This window comes from Parambassis ranga, unplaced genomic scaffold (assembly GCF_900634625.1).
Source record: "Parambassis ranga unplaced genomic scaffold, fParRan2.1 scaffold_21_arrow_ctg1, whole genome shotgun sequence".
NCBI classification, from domain to species: Eukaryota; Metazoa; Chordata; class Actinopteri; family Ambassidae; genus Parambassis; species Parambassis ranga.
The window spans coordinates 2,897,140-2,910,994 of NW_021144767.1; the positions used below are offsets into that span (position 1 = coordinate 2,897,140).

The 13,855-nt window shown below is 40.5% G+C and overlaps 1 protein-coding gene across 10 annotated transcripts; it reads left to right on the forward strand.

Moving 5' to 3' along the window:
* The first annotated feature begins 1,054 nt into the window (after nucleotides 1-1,054).
* On the forward strand, nucleotides 1,055-9,512 carry LOC114429759 (uncharacterized). Of its 10 annotated transcripts, none has more exons than XM_028398394.1 (12): nucleotides 1,858-2,256; nucleotides 2,338-2,428; nucleotides 3,703-3,779; nucleotides 4,070-4,179; nucleotides 6,862-6,963; nucleotides 7,044-7,186; nucleotides 7,289-7,373; nucleotides 7,754-7,898; nucleotides 8,149-8,342; nucleotides 8,428-8,566; nucleotides 8,731-8,849; nucleotides 9,092-9,512. In XM_028398394.1, the coding sequence occupies exons 3-12, from the start codon at nucleotides 3,713-3,715 to the stop codon at nucleotides 9,386-9,388; spliced, it is 1,401 nt and encodes a 466-aa protein (XP_028254195.1). In that variant the 5' UTR covers nucleotides 1,858-2,256; nucleotides 2,338-2,428; nucleotides 3,703-3,712; the 3' UTR covers nucleotides 9,389-9,512. The 10 variants fall into 10 exon arrangements, 9 of the variants coding, with proteins under 9 accessions (XP_028254196.1, XP_028254197.1, XP_028254199.1 ...); XM_028398393.1 differs by having other exon boundaries at nucleotides 2,338-2,398; XM_028398395.1 differs by lacking the exons at nucleotides 1,858-2,256; nucleotides 2,338-2,428 and adding an exon at nucleotides 1,055-1,099.
* The last annotated feature ends 4,343 nt before the right edge of the window (nucleotides 9,513-13,855 follow it).

A 13,855-nucleotide genomic window follows, 5' to 3' on the forward strand; every position in this document is an offset into this window, starting at 1 on the left:
GCTGTTTGGAGGCAAAAACACAATATAACCTTTTTTCTTAACCCTCTAATGAATTCAGAAGCTCAGTTTACCAACCTCAAGGTCACTTAAACAAAAGTTGTGGCCCCCACACCTTAATACACTCTATAAAGCAGCAACTTAAATGATTACAGACTGACATATACCGCAGCAGGCCTGATGCGGTGCTTGTGTTCGTGGACGCCCAAAACTTAATGGCCGCTTCACTCTGTGAGCAAAATAAAACAAGCACCTGAGGTGTTCCAGTCCCGTCCTCCAACAGTCACAGGAGCAGGCTCAGCATCAGCATCTCACCACAGACTCCGTCTACTGTCTCTATCCTCTCTTCTTGCCGGAAGAAACTCCCAAGTCCTAGTGGCTCCAACCTCCGTCCGTGTCTCTTCTCTGTCCTCAGGTGGAAAACAGCAGATGAGCTCCTCAAACAGTCGACTGAGTGAGTCCAACTAGAGCTAGAAAAAGTCCCTTCACTTGTCATCAACTGACTTGAATCTATTCCTCGAGGTGGCTAACAGCTAGCTTTAGCATTAGCACCAAACATAAACCGTCTGAACTTCGTGCTGAAAGTCTTCCCGCCTCTCAGTATGCTGCTAGACTTCTTCTCACAGATTGTCCTGTCAACAACCTTAAGACACAAGTTACACACCGTTTTGTGCACTGCTAACTTAGAAATGAAGACAGAAAATCTCTGTTACACATGTTTCTCCGACACACCTCTCCTAGTCTGTGTCACACTGTGCTCACGGTCCTGTCACTTGTTATTAACCCCATCTATGCTGGTGGGACATCTTTCAGCAACATTCTTTAACATAACACAACAAACATGTAACACTTTTTACACTCAAAAAAGTGCTGGGTTATTTTTGTAAACACATTGCTGGGTTGATTATGCTGGGTCACCATTCTGGGTTGTTTGGGGTACTGTGAACCAATGGTTGGGTTGCTCATGCTGGATCAAAGGCATTTTCACCACCCAGCCATCTGGTTGGGTTATTTTGACCCAGCCACAGTGTCATTTATTTTCCCGCCCATGAAAGTTTCCAGTTTTTTCGGCTGGCAGGGGAAACAACTGCTGGACTTTCTGGTAGGTTAATATTCTTCATTTGTCGGTTAAGGTCACCATATTGTGTTTATTTTAATGTTAATTGTCACTTATCGTCGCAATATTGAATTATAATGCTTGTGGTGTACATATTTCTTATTCTGTGCCGTGATACTTGTTGGTTGGCGTATGCCAGAGCAAATATGCTAGCTAAGACAAGCCGTCAGTATAAAGTTAGCCAATACATTGTGTGTCTTTATCTGAATTCACAGTCCTAACCTTTGTGTCCGTTTATATTGTAAGTCTCTTTAGTACCGAGTTCGATTAAAAACAAACATGAGAATCCTTCTTTTAGCATTTAAAGTGACCATTAGGGACGCAGCACACTGCAGACTTGTCCGTTTGACTCGGGCCTAATTTTAGCTTTGTCGTGCGTCAGTCGACATGGGCTTACTGGAGGCGGTTAAAGTGGCACGAGCGGCAATCGGATGATCGGTTGAATTTCTGACATGTTTGATATTTTTGTTGCCCTTCGTAAGAGTAAAGCACTGTTTAAGTAGATATACGGCCCGAAGTCTCTTTTCCTTTATTGCGCATGCGTTGGCCGAATACGCGATGTCTCTGAGCCTCCATGAAGTTGCTACAGACGATAACACACATGGCGGCGCCCATACGTTGTTGGACAGAGCACAGCCATGGAGAGAGATATATTTATACTCTATCGCTTTAGGACAGAGGTGATGCAGCAGCATGCAACACAAATTCTGACTGACTTTTTCTTTGAAACAGCAACAGTACCGGGTTAGACATGTTTCATTTCGGGTTCAGTGTGATCACCTGAAGTCGCAGCCGACAATCGCACCATACAGCCGTACAGTGTGAGCACAGCAATCGTGACTGCAGTCAAGTGAGCCGTCATTTTCCAAAAGCCGCACCGAAGATTTAAGGTGCGCGACTACGTCCGTGAGTTTTGACTTGACATCGCATCGATTTATTCATACTGTGTGAGTTGGTATTAAACACAAACATCCTGTAGCGGGTGCTATTTGCCTCAGGTCGGGAAAAAGGGGAGGGTAAGTCGACCCGCATATATAGGGCTCCTTGTACGGGGGAACAAAGGTGTTGGGGTTTGGTTCCGCCCGGTGGAGTAAGGCAGGTGCACACCTTGCTCCACACTGGCGTGCAGGGAGGCCATACAGGTATGCGGGTTGGCTGTAGCCTACCTTTTTGTTTTAAAGTATTTGACGGGTGGTTGATTGACTTTGTTTTATACATTACAGATGGATGTTCAGGCAAAGAAGTAGACGGTATTCACAAGTAGTTTGGTCACGCAGATGCCAGGTATTTTAAGGATTATTAATTATATTGCAGGTATTTTAAGCATGATTTAATAAAGTGTAAAGAGGTTTTAAAAGAAAGTATTTGTTTTGTTGCAGAGCGTCGGGTTGATGGGCATCGCTGCTCTTGCCATAGCATGCAAATTGTCGGTTTCTTTTCTTTGTCTAGTCCGCCCGGCAAGTGAGCCGGTGTGTGGCACAAAAGAACTGGGAGGTGCCTTTGGGGCGGACTAGTTTTTCTTTCTTTCTTAATTTGTTTATTGTTATTTCGTTTTTTTGTTTTCCCCTTAATCCGTACCTACCCTACTTCCATACGACCTGCCAGGCGTGTGCAGTGAAACACGGTTGCAGTGTCTAAATACTCACGTGTGCAGTGAAACACAATTGCAGTGCCTGACTCACGTGTGTGGTGGAATCACAGTTGCAGTGTTCATAAAGTGTGGGGTGGACTTTTCTTTCATTCCGGGCGGCCGTTCTTTGGAAGTGGGGTAGTGGAGGTGGGCAAATTTATGTTGTTTGATTGCATTAATAAATTGATTTGATTAGACCCACCTTCTCATCATTTCTTCAGCTGGTCTCATAGCCACATAACATTTGGCGTTGTTGGCAGGATCAGCTTGATAGTGGTGGTACATTTTGGGGGAACAGATTTTTTTTTGTGTGTTTGTGTGAAAGGCAAGAGCAGCGGTGGGCCAGGAGTAAGCGTCTGGGAGAGTCCCGAAGCTAGCAGCCTTTTCCCAAAATCTATTTGAGGCGTAACACTATTGTTTACTTTCTGTGGTTAATGCGTTAATGGTATGTAAATAAAATAATCAATCAAATAAACACTAACAACAAATTTTATTTAACGTTATCGTTAAATAGATTTTATTTGCGGGTCTCTGTGTCTTTAGAGGAGAATGAATCGCTGCCGTATGCATTTAAGTTAAAAGTGACTGCAAACAGACCGGCTTCTCTTAACAATAACAAATCAATAGGTTTCACTGCTGTGCGTTTGTACCGAATCACATGACGCATGACGACAACAGTGACGCGTCGAAAATATGGCAGCGCCCTATAGCCGAAGTACCAATTTTCATCTATTAGATTAGATTAAATTTTTTATGTTTACATATTTTTGGCATATGTTTCTTGGCAAATTATATATACAAAGTTAGACTGTTTCATTGCCTAAACATTTTATCTTTAATATTATTTTTATTATATAAATATTATAAATAATTATAAATAATATTGTATTATTATTATCCCCGAATTTCCCCTTGAGGATGAATAAAGTAATTTTGATTCTGATTCTAATTATTCTAGATCAGACTTGATGGATGAATTTGTCAAAACAAAATTAAATGAATGGCAGCTGGACACCCTGTTGGATACATTCAAAGGTAAGCTAATATTTAATATTTAGTTAACATTGCTAAAACGTCTATCAAGATGCAAGCACATGTTATGAGGGTTTTCATTGTAAATAGCCTTTCCTGAAGAGCTACACCAATACTACAGTAAACTAACTAACTTTTTAGATTTAAACAGAAGGTGTTTTTTTAACTTTTTCTTCAGCTGATGTGCTTGGTTTTATGACCAACTAAGCCGAAGTTGACTTCATTTATCTGTGGCATATTTTGTGTGTGGACTCAAAACTACAACTGTCTGTTTTTGTCTGTTTAATTTTCAGAGCAGGAAGTGGATGAGGAGAGTTTCCTTTTGCTGGATGATGCTGCCATGCAGCATCTTATTCCAAAAATTGGTCAACGTCTCAAATTTCAAAAACATCACAAGGAGCTTGTGAGTAAAGTGCTTTTGTTTTTGTAAGTTTGGTAAAGATTAAAGGTAAGTTCTCTAATGTCATTCACATGCTTTCGCTGCAGACAGGCAATCCCTGGTCATGCAAAAGGACTGTTTGTTCATTTAAGGGCAGTTCATGGTGTTAATACCGCTTCGTCCTTTTTTCAATGCTGCGAAGATGGCTGCAGACGGACATTCAGATATATTCGGTCATTCAGACGACATCTTCTTCAACATTCTGTCCAAGAAAGTGCCCAAAGTACTGGACAGCATTTAATTGGTACCACAACAATGTCTGTACAGTGTTTCTCAGGTCCCATTGATAGAGAGTTAGCAAATGCAGACACATCTGAGGCTCCTACACAACAGGGCAGAAACGAAGATGATTTCTGGGACGAGTTGCAGCCAGAGACTGTAACACAGCGGGTAGCTCTGTTTTTAGCAGCTCTTAAGGCCAAGGCAGCACAGACATATAGTACAGTCAATTTTGTTGTTGCACAGACATCCTGCTTGATTTCAGACATTGTGGGTTCACTTCAGAGAAAGTCTTTGTCTCTCTTTGCGAAATTCGGCCATCGGGATGACCCAGAGGTGCAAGAACTTGCCCGTGATTTTGATAAGGCAGTGTGCCCCTTTAAAGGTTTGGATTCAGACTTCAAACAAATGCAGTATTTTGCAAAGTCAGGATACTTTATCCAGCCTGTAGAGCAGGCTCTGCCTGGAGTCTCATATGTGCAGAGAAGGGACTCTGCTACTGGGACACTTAGACAGGTTGCTGTTCAGGATGTGTTTTTTCGTGTCCCACTGAAAACTCTGCTAACTCAACTGCTTGAGATCCCTGGCATTTTGGAGGCCATCTTCACCTGGCAGAAAAGAGAAAATGGAGTACTCATAGACTTCTATGATGGGAAGTATTGCAAGCAGCATTGTCTCTTTTCCAGCAATGTGTCTGTTCCACTTCTTTTGTACAACGATGACTGTGAAATAGTTAACCCACTAGGCTCAAAGGTTGTGGTACACAAGTTGGGGTTCCTTTACTTCACTATCAAGAGTCTGCCTCCAGAGTTTCTATCAAAACTCTCATCACACTTTCTCATAGCAGTTTACAGAACAGATGATGCAAAAACCTATGGGATTGATAGTGTTCTACAGTCAATTGTAGAGGAGCTGAAAGATCTTGAGATCACTGGCATCTCCCTCAACACACCTCTTTTCAAGGGTGAAATGAGGTTTTCTGTTGCACAGGTGTGTGGGGACAATCTTGGCCTAAATGCCATTCTAGGTTTTACTGAGAGCTTCTCAAGTAATTTCTTCTGTCGCATGTGCAAGGCACACAAGAACATCACAAGGACACAGACAAAAGAGGATCTTGCCATGATAAGAAATGAAACAAACCATGCTGAAGATGTTTGTCATGGTAATGTGTCTGAGACTGGTGTTAAAAGAGACAGCATCCTAAACAGTCTGTCCTACTTTCATGTCACAGACAACAAAGTTGCAGACATAATGCATGGCTTGTTGGAAGGGGTGGGGCCATATGAGTTGAAGCTGGTAATCTCTTCACTGATTGAGGACAAACACTTGACCCTTGAAAAACTCAACTTCCGGATCACAAGTTTTGATTATGGCTTTCCTGATCTGAAGAATAAGCCATCCTTGATTGGGAAGAATGAACTTAAAAATCCCGAAGGAGCAATGCATCAGTCTGCAGCGCAAACATGGTGTCTCCTCAGATGGTTGCCATGTATGATTGGGGACCTCATTCCTGAAGAAAACAAGCACTGGGAGCTCTTGCTTCTCCTTCTGGAATGTATGGAGTTGATTTTCTCTTCTTCCATTACACCAGAGGCTGTAGTTTACTTGGCTGCACTGATTGATGAGCATCACTCTCTGTTCCTTGAGCTGTACCCCAGATTGCATCTTCGCCCGAAGCACCACCTCATGGTGCACTATCCAAATGCAATCCTACACTTGGGACCACTTGTTCAGTTCTGGTCGATGCGATTTGAAGCCAAACATGGTTTCTTTAAACGCATCAGCCATGTCACCTGTAACTTTAAGAATATTTGTAAGACTATGGCATTTCGGCATCAGATGATGCTATGCTACTCACTCCTCTCTGGTTCTGTGTTTAAAAATGAAACAGAGGTTGGTCCAGGCCAGAGTGTTTTGCTTGCCGTAATGGATGGCTTTTGTGATGTACAAAATGGTCTTGAGGATATTCCACCCTTTACAGAGATCTTTGTGCCAGCTTGGGTAAAAGTAAATGGTACACACTACAAACCTGGAACCACAGTATTTCTGTCTTACACTGCTGATGGCGAGCCCCAGTTTGGTAGAGTGAAAAGCCTTCTCATGTTGGGTGACAGAGTGAAGCTTGTCATCCAAAAATGGGATACAGTAGGATTTGAGAAGCATTTCTTTGCCTACGGTGTAACAGCAACCACTGATGTGTTTGCTGTTGATCAAGGTTCCCTCCTTGACTATCACACTCTCCATGCAGTGAAGTCCTTCAGGGATAATGATGACTGTTTATATGTTTCACTTAGATACAGAATCTTTTAAGACGCTGTTCATTTCATCTGACATTCACAATGTTATGATCAGGTGTTGAATTATATGTATTGTGTTAAATGTTTGTTTTAAGTGCATGATGAGTTTTTGAATCCCTCCTTACTATAGCTCCAAGCTGCCTGTTCGACAAAGGATCAATGTTTATCAGAAAAGAATGTTGAAACGGTGGCATCGACAACTCTGCTTACTGTGGTGCTTCATCCAGAATTTGTATGTTTGAATTTTCTAAGCACCTAGATAACAGTGCAATGCGTAAAAATCTTTAAGTAATTTGTTTATATCCAATATAGGCGATTCGCCAAATGTTGGGAGGTAGCCTTGAAGGGAGATCTATATTAAGCACTTTGGATGAGAAGCAATCAATTACATCCAAAGAGAGGAAGCTTCTTGTGAGACTTCTGGTATCCCACCTTATTGAAAAACATGGCGAAATGTAAGCAAGTTTTGCAAGGAGAAAAAATAAAATTTTAATGCAGTTGATTTATATAATGGCATCGTAACCTTTCTACCCATTTTTAAATGCTATCCTCTACAGGCCACCCTCAGACACTAAGATAGCACTTGCCATGGCGTTGATTTATGAATTTCCATGTCTTAAGGATGACACAGGCAGCAGCTATGTAAGTTCACCCAGATATTTAGTAATCAGTATATTTTATCCCACCAATAAAGTAAATGCATAAATTAAAAATGTGCGTTTTTGAACTGTTTACAAATGTGTTTAGTTGTACATCCTTACTCAAGGAAAAGGCTGTAATTGTTTCAGTTAAGAGTTGAGTGAGTTATGTAGATGTCACAAACTGTCAAATTATTTTGTTCTTAAAAAAAAATTGCGTGCCATGGAAGGACAGCAAGGAAGTGAAATGAGTAATAGTCAATTTGGCAATGTGGCAACTGTGTTCCATTAATGTGGTTTTTAACACAAACACATTTTTTGTTAATTGCTTCATTACCTATTATTGGGTTTACACTTAAAGCTGAATTGGATCTTATGTCACAGGGAGCATGGTACACACCTGGCCGAAAACACAGACCTGCTACAGGTTTTTTGGAGGAGCGCTTGAGAAATGTCAGAAAGCGTATGAGGAGCCTGATTCGCCCGCGCCAACAGGAACCACAAGAGGACCATGCTGTCCTTACACCAGGTAAGGTATCATATTTTCATTATTTGTTCATTTACATGATTTTTTTCCAGTATTTTTCTGTTGCAGGGTAGTTGTTTGAGGGACTATAGATACTGCTGAGGTTGTATGATACATTTAGCAGCCGTTCTTTAGCAATGGGATGGTAATTTTATACTCATGTTTTTGTTCTCTTGCCAATCAACATCTAATTGTGACAACCACTTTCACAAACAAGTTCACACTCTTTACTGCCTTTACTATTGTTCAACAGATTCACTTTCATCTCCCCAAAATATTCGAGAGATGGTTGCCTGGCTGAAAGCTAACAAATATCCAGTCTCTGAAGTGGAGGCCAAGATGAAGGAAACCTCCATACACAGAAGCAAATGGATTAGATGTAACGGCTCCAAAACCATCAGTGAAATCCTGAGGGAGTTTCCCAGGCTGACAGACAATCCTGGCATGGTAATTTAAAAAAGTTTGTTTTATTATGTACTTATTGAACTCTCAGTGCTATCGTAATTAATTTGTTCTTTTTTTTATTTATCAGATATCGCAAGACTTTCAGCAACTTCATCCTGAGGCAGCAGGACAAATGTTTGAGAAGTGGCCTGCAATTGCAGACAAAATCTTAAAATATGCCCAACGAGAGGGAAAAATAAATGTTGTGCCAGATGATGTCACACCTGGTAAGATATTTGTATTATCCATGTATCCATCTTGTGAAACCTGTTCTTATTATAATTAATTATTATCCATATTCCATCCACAATATATTTTCCATAATTGATCATAATGGAAATCACAAACAGCACTAGTAAACGGGGCACTATGTATTGTGTATTTGATAAAGGTGAGAGAGCTTTAAAGGCCTTACCAAACCTGCTTCCCCCATCACTCTTCAAAAGAGGTGGAAAAATTGTGAGACCCACGACAGCGGAGTCTCAAAGGGCATTTGTTAACATGCAGCCTGTAAGTTTATCTTTCACATATTTCTTTTAATAAATGTGAGGATTTTTACTTCTTAAAATGCTTGACAGTAAGTATCAGAAACTACACATCTAATGATAAATATAAACTAAGTTGAACACTGATGATAACTAGAAAGGCTTTCACAACATTTATCCTATATATGATATCAATAACTCAATGTTGATATGAATATAAATTTCTGTTTTATTATGACACTAACCTTCTGATATGTTATTTAACAGGTTGGAACCAATATAGTGGAGTACCTGACAAATGTGGATAACACCTTTCCACACGTTCTGTCGCTGGGACATGAGAGAGTGTCTCAAACATTTCTGGTTGTGGAAGGCCATGCCATTGAGACTGACTCGCTGCTTGAAGCTGTGGACCTGTGCTTTAAGTCTTTTTATGTTTTTGACACGAATTACCCAAAGGAGTGCCAACCCACATGGGAGTTTTTGCAGCACTGCATTTATGAAATAAATGGACAAGAATCTTCAGCTGTCAAATTTTTGAGGACAGCCATTGCCCATACCTAGAGTGTGGATTATCTCTGAAGACTGTTTGGTTTGTTTGGTTTCCACTGACATTTACCTGTGTTTTGTTACATAGAAATGTGTTGTCAGAATCTGAATTTTGACTAATAAACAGTTCCAAAGTAAATTAATCTACTGTATCAAGTTAGGATGAGTACCCACTAGGTTGGAGCAAACAAATTGGTAATAGGTAACATTGATTTAGAAATATGGTTAATTTGACTGACTAGGTTGGGTCAAAAATAACCCACTCTATAGGTAACATTTACCCAGCAATATATTAAGTTGACCCATAAGGTTGGGTCAAAAAACAACCCACTCTATAGGTAAAATTTACCCAGCAATATATTAAGTTGACCCATAAGGTTGGGTCAAAAAACAACCCACTCTATAGGTAAAATTTACCCAGCAATATATTAAGTTGACCCATAAGGTTGGGTCAAAAAACAACCCACTCTATAGGTAAAATTTACCCAGCAATATATTAAGTTGACCCATAAGGTTGGGTCAAAAAACAACCCAGATTATATGTAACATTGATCCAGCAATATGGTTAATTTGACTCACTAGATTGGGTCAAAAAATAACCCAGCAGTCTGGGTTAAAAAGGTAGAACCCAGCAGTTGGGCCAAAATAACCCAGCGTGTGTTCTGTCCCATAGTGACCCAGCAGTGGGGTTAAGGTTGGGTTATTTTTTAACCCAGCAGTTTTTTGAGTGTACCCTTTGAAATCACATTTTAAATGCTTACACATTTAAACTTGAACTGAAATGATCAACACTCATTAAAACATGTGGGGATTTTAAACTGGGTTACAAACAAAACACATTTAGGAATGAAACCTTCTAGATGTAGGCTTCACTCAAGAGATTAAATGATGATGGATTGTGCAAGTACATCTATAACATTAAACTGCAACTCATTAAACAAGACGAAAATATGAATTGACACACTATGAACACAAAGTTAACTAGAAAGCATTTCCTGCAGAAAATGTGAGTTTGGTTGCTGCAGCTGAAGCATTGCTCTGAATGATGTGAAGGATTGCTCTGAATTGCTGGAGAATCTGCAGTCTGAATTTAAGTTGCTGAAACACTTTGAATAGATGAAGCTGTTTTATGTGAAAAGTAGAAAACCTTTGAACATTAGGAAGTTATGAAACAGAAACTGCTGAAGATGAACAATATGAAGTCACTGACCTTAAAGAATAGCCTGGAAATACACCATAAAGGTCTGAGGCTGGAATCATATCTAAAGCTAATAAGGACAGGCTGTATGGTTTTAATGTGGAAAAGTATCAGAGTTACCTCCCCCAGAACATTTTGGATGAAGTAGAAGCCATTTCCTGCATCCTGGTGGATTTCAACAGCTATTATACTGACAGAAGTAAAGGGTTAACTCAACAACTATTACTGAGAGATTCAATAACTCCTTATTTATTTTAAGCCATGATGACAAATATAAAACCAACTGAAAATGAAACAGTTCTGTCAGCCTCATGGTGGCACTACACTAACAGGTTATTAGAACAAAATGTTTACATCTGTTACTGTCTACCTCTGTGCCACCATGACTTTAACCACAAAAACCACATTTCTGTTTCACTGTATTCCCAATGAGGCCATCAGCTGCACTGTCAGGTTTTAGAGACTTCACAGAACAGATCAGATTAAACAGATTAGAAACAGATTACCCAAAGCCTCCAAAAAAAGCTGCACAACAGGTAACTTAGTTCACATGAATCTGTGCTGATGTGTCTGCTTGTGTTGATCAGCACACAATCAGTTCACATGAAGTGACTGAAACACAAAGGGAGGATCAATATAGAAGGAAACCCGCTCCCTGTCTCTCACTCCTGGCCTGCCCTATATGCCATAACGTCTGCTGCACGGTGTGCTTGCAGCTGAATCTCAGACCTCACCTGGCAACAATACATTTTTTTCTGATTGGCTGATTCCTGTTCTCTGCCATAGAAATGACAGATGATTAATAATAAAAAATGTACAAACATAATTCACAAATTATAACCACTGACATTACTAAGCTTAGACAATAGTGTCCTTTCATGTTGTAGAATTGTTTTTTTCATTGCACTGCTCTACTTCTTACAATTATTCAGTATTGTTAAATGTACACATTTCATTTCTTTCAGGCTGAGCAGCTGTAACCTCTCAGAGAGAAGCTGTGAAGCTCTGTCCTCAGTCCTCAGCTCCCAGTCCTCTAGTCTGAGAGAGCTGGATCTGGATAATAACGACCTGCAGGATTCAGGAGTGAAGCTTCTTTGTGCTGGACTGGAGAGTGCTGACTGTGGTCTGGAATCACTGAGGTCAGGATCTGGTTGTTGATCATTTAAATGCATACCTTAACATTATGTTTGAAGCTTTTCTACATGCAGTTCATGTGTTGACATGTGGAGGCTTTCAGACACTAATGTGCACTGAATTCTACACAAGTAAAAAGATCTTTATTGTCATTATTCACAACAAATTTCCATTCATTCATCAATAACAACTAATTTGCATTTCTTTCAGTCTGAGCAGCTGTAACCTTTCAGAGAGAAGCTGTGAAGCTCTGTCCTCAGTCCTCAGCTCCCAGTCCTCTAGTCTGAGAGAGCTGGATCTGGATAATAACGACCTGCAGGATTCAGGGGTGAAGCAGCTGTCTCGTGGATTAGGGGGTCCAGACTGCAGACTGGAGACTCTCAGGTCAGGATCCAGCTTGTTGATCATCAGTTAAATTCTGCTTCATGTTCATGTTGAAGATCTGTTGGATTTTCCTTCTTTCTTCTTGAGTTCATGACATGTTTTGTACCTCCAGTCTGTCAGGTTGTCTGATCACACAGGAGGGCTGTGCTTCTCTGGCCTCGGCTCTGACCTCCAACCCCTCCTATCTGAGAGAGCTGGACCTGAGCTACAATCATCCAGGAGACTCAGGAGTGGAGCTGCTGTCTGCTTTACTCAACAGTCCAGATTGTAGTCTGAAGACTCTCAGGTACACAGAGACCACAGAGCATGAGTCCTCCTCAGTCTGTCAGTTTAGCTCATATATCCACAGCTGTTGATGGATGGACTGAAACTGCAGAGAAGAAATAATCACTGATCCCTGATGTTCATCTTCCTCCATCATTAAGTGTCCATCATGTTAACTTCACTTTTCTTTATACACGTTCTTCATGTCAAAATACAAACAGACTGATTTTCAGTCACACTTAGTGCAGATCAAATACTAAATGATGCCCTACTTATTAATGTCCTCAGCTGTAAGAACCACTGAATTATTTCCACAAACAAATGTTCCTGAAACAATCCATATGTGAAGCTTCAGAGGAGACAACAACACAATGGTAGAAGGAGGAGTTCCTTCAGTCAGAGACAGAGAGCAGGGAGACACTACAATATTATCACTGTAAAAACTACACACAGACATGAGTGAATGTATTTATTTGAAGTGTGTCAGAAACTCTTCCATCCATGACACATGTGAACCAGGCTTGTGTTTGCATATAGAGTGAAAGGAACAAACAGTCAGAGACAGTGTGGCTTGTTTGCTGCTTTGGATAAATGCACAATGCTGAGATCAAACCTACACTGTTGCTGCATGAAGAGGATTTTACAGTAAAGCACTGACAGAGAGCAATATTTCACAGAATGGAGGACATGAATAAACACAGAGCAGATCAGGAGAGACTCTTCTGGAGTCGACACAGATGAGTTTCAGTCTGTTTGTGTGTCTCTGACAAACTGAGGAACTCTGCTTCATGTTGATCAGCAGTTTGGACTCATGTTGGTTAGAAAATCAGTCTGACTGTGTTTCTTCCTGCAGGGTGGAGCATGGTGGAGAGCAGTGGTTAAAACCTGGGGGGCTGAGGAAGTGTAAGTTTGACTCAGTCTTTCCTCATGTTATTGTGCATGAGTCAGTGTTCTATCAGTCCATCAGAGCTGTTGTAGCGCAGCCTCGGTGGTTGGATTTCTTTGGTGTTTACTGGAGTTTATTACTCCCCAGCAGGAGTTTTAGGTTCCAGCTTTGTCATTGTCACTGCTACAAACGCCAGTCCTAATTTTCAGCACAATGCAGCATTTCCATTCAACCAATCACAGGGCAGCTTTCCAACTGTCATGGCGGCGCCCTGTCAGTAGATAGAAAGTATGTCCAGTCGTCTTTTAAATGAGTGTTTTAGCTATGTGACATGAATAACTTTGACAGTATCCATGAGGCAGTCCTCTTTTCTTCCATGGGAAAAAAGTGGAAGCCTTCCATACAGAATCCCGAAACTCAGCTGGAGGGAAAATACCGGCCACTTCCTGTTCACATACTAAAGAGAAAAACTTTTGTCATGCGGATCAACTGACAGCCGGCGAAATAATATTATTAGAAATACATATATAAATACATAAAATGAGTTTTGTGATGAAATGGATTTATAGCTTTTTGGGTGGAAAAAAGATTTGATTGTTTAATAAATGTTTAAAAT

Bases quoted from the DNA above. Each gene is read 5' to 3' on its own strand.
- LOC114429759 (XM_028398395.1), top strand. From the start codon at position 3,713: ATGGATGAATTTGTCAAAACAAAATTAAATGAATGGCAGCTGGACACC. The intron at 8,343-8,427 runs GTAATTTAAAAA...TTTATTTATCAG, and splicing joins TGACAGACAATCCTGGCATG to ATATCGCAAGACTTTCAGCA. The intron at 8,850-9,091 runs GTAAGTTTATCT...GTTATTTAACAG, and splicing joins CATTTGTTAACATGCAGCCT to GTTGGAACCAATATAGTGGA.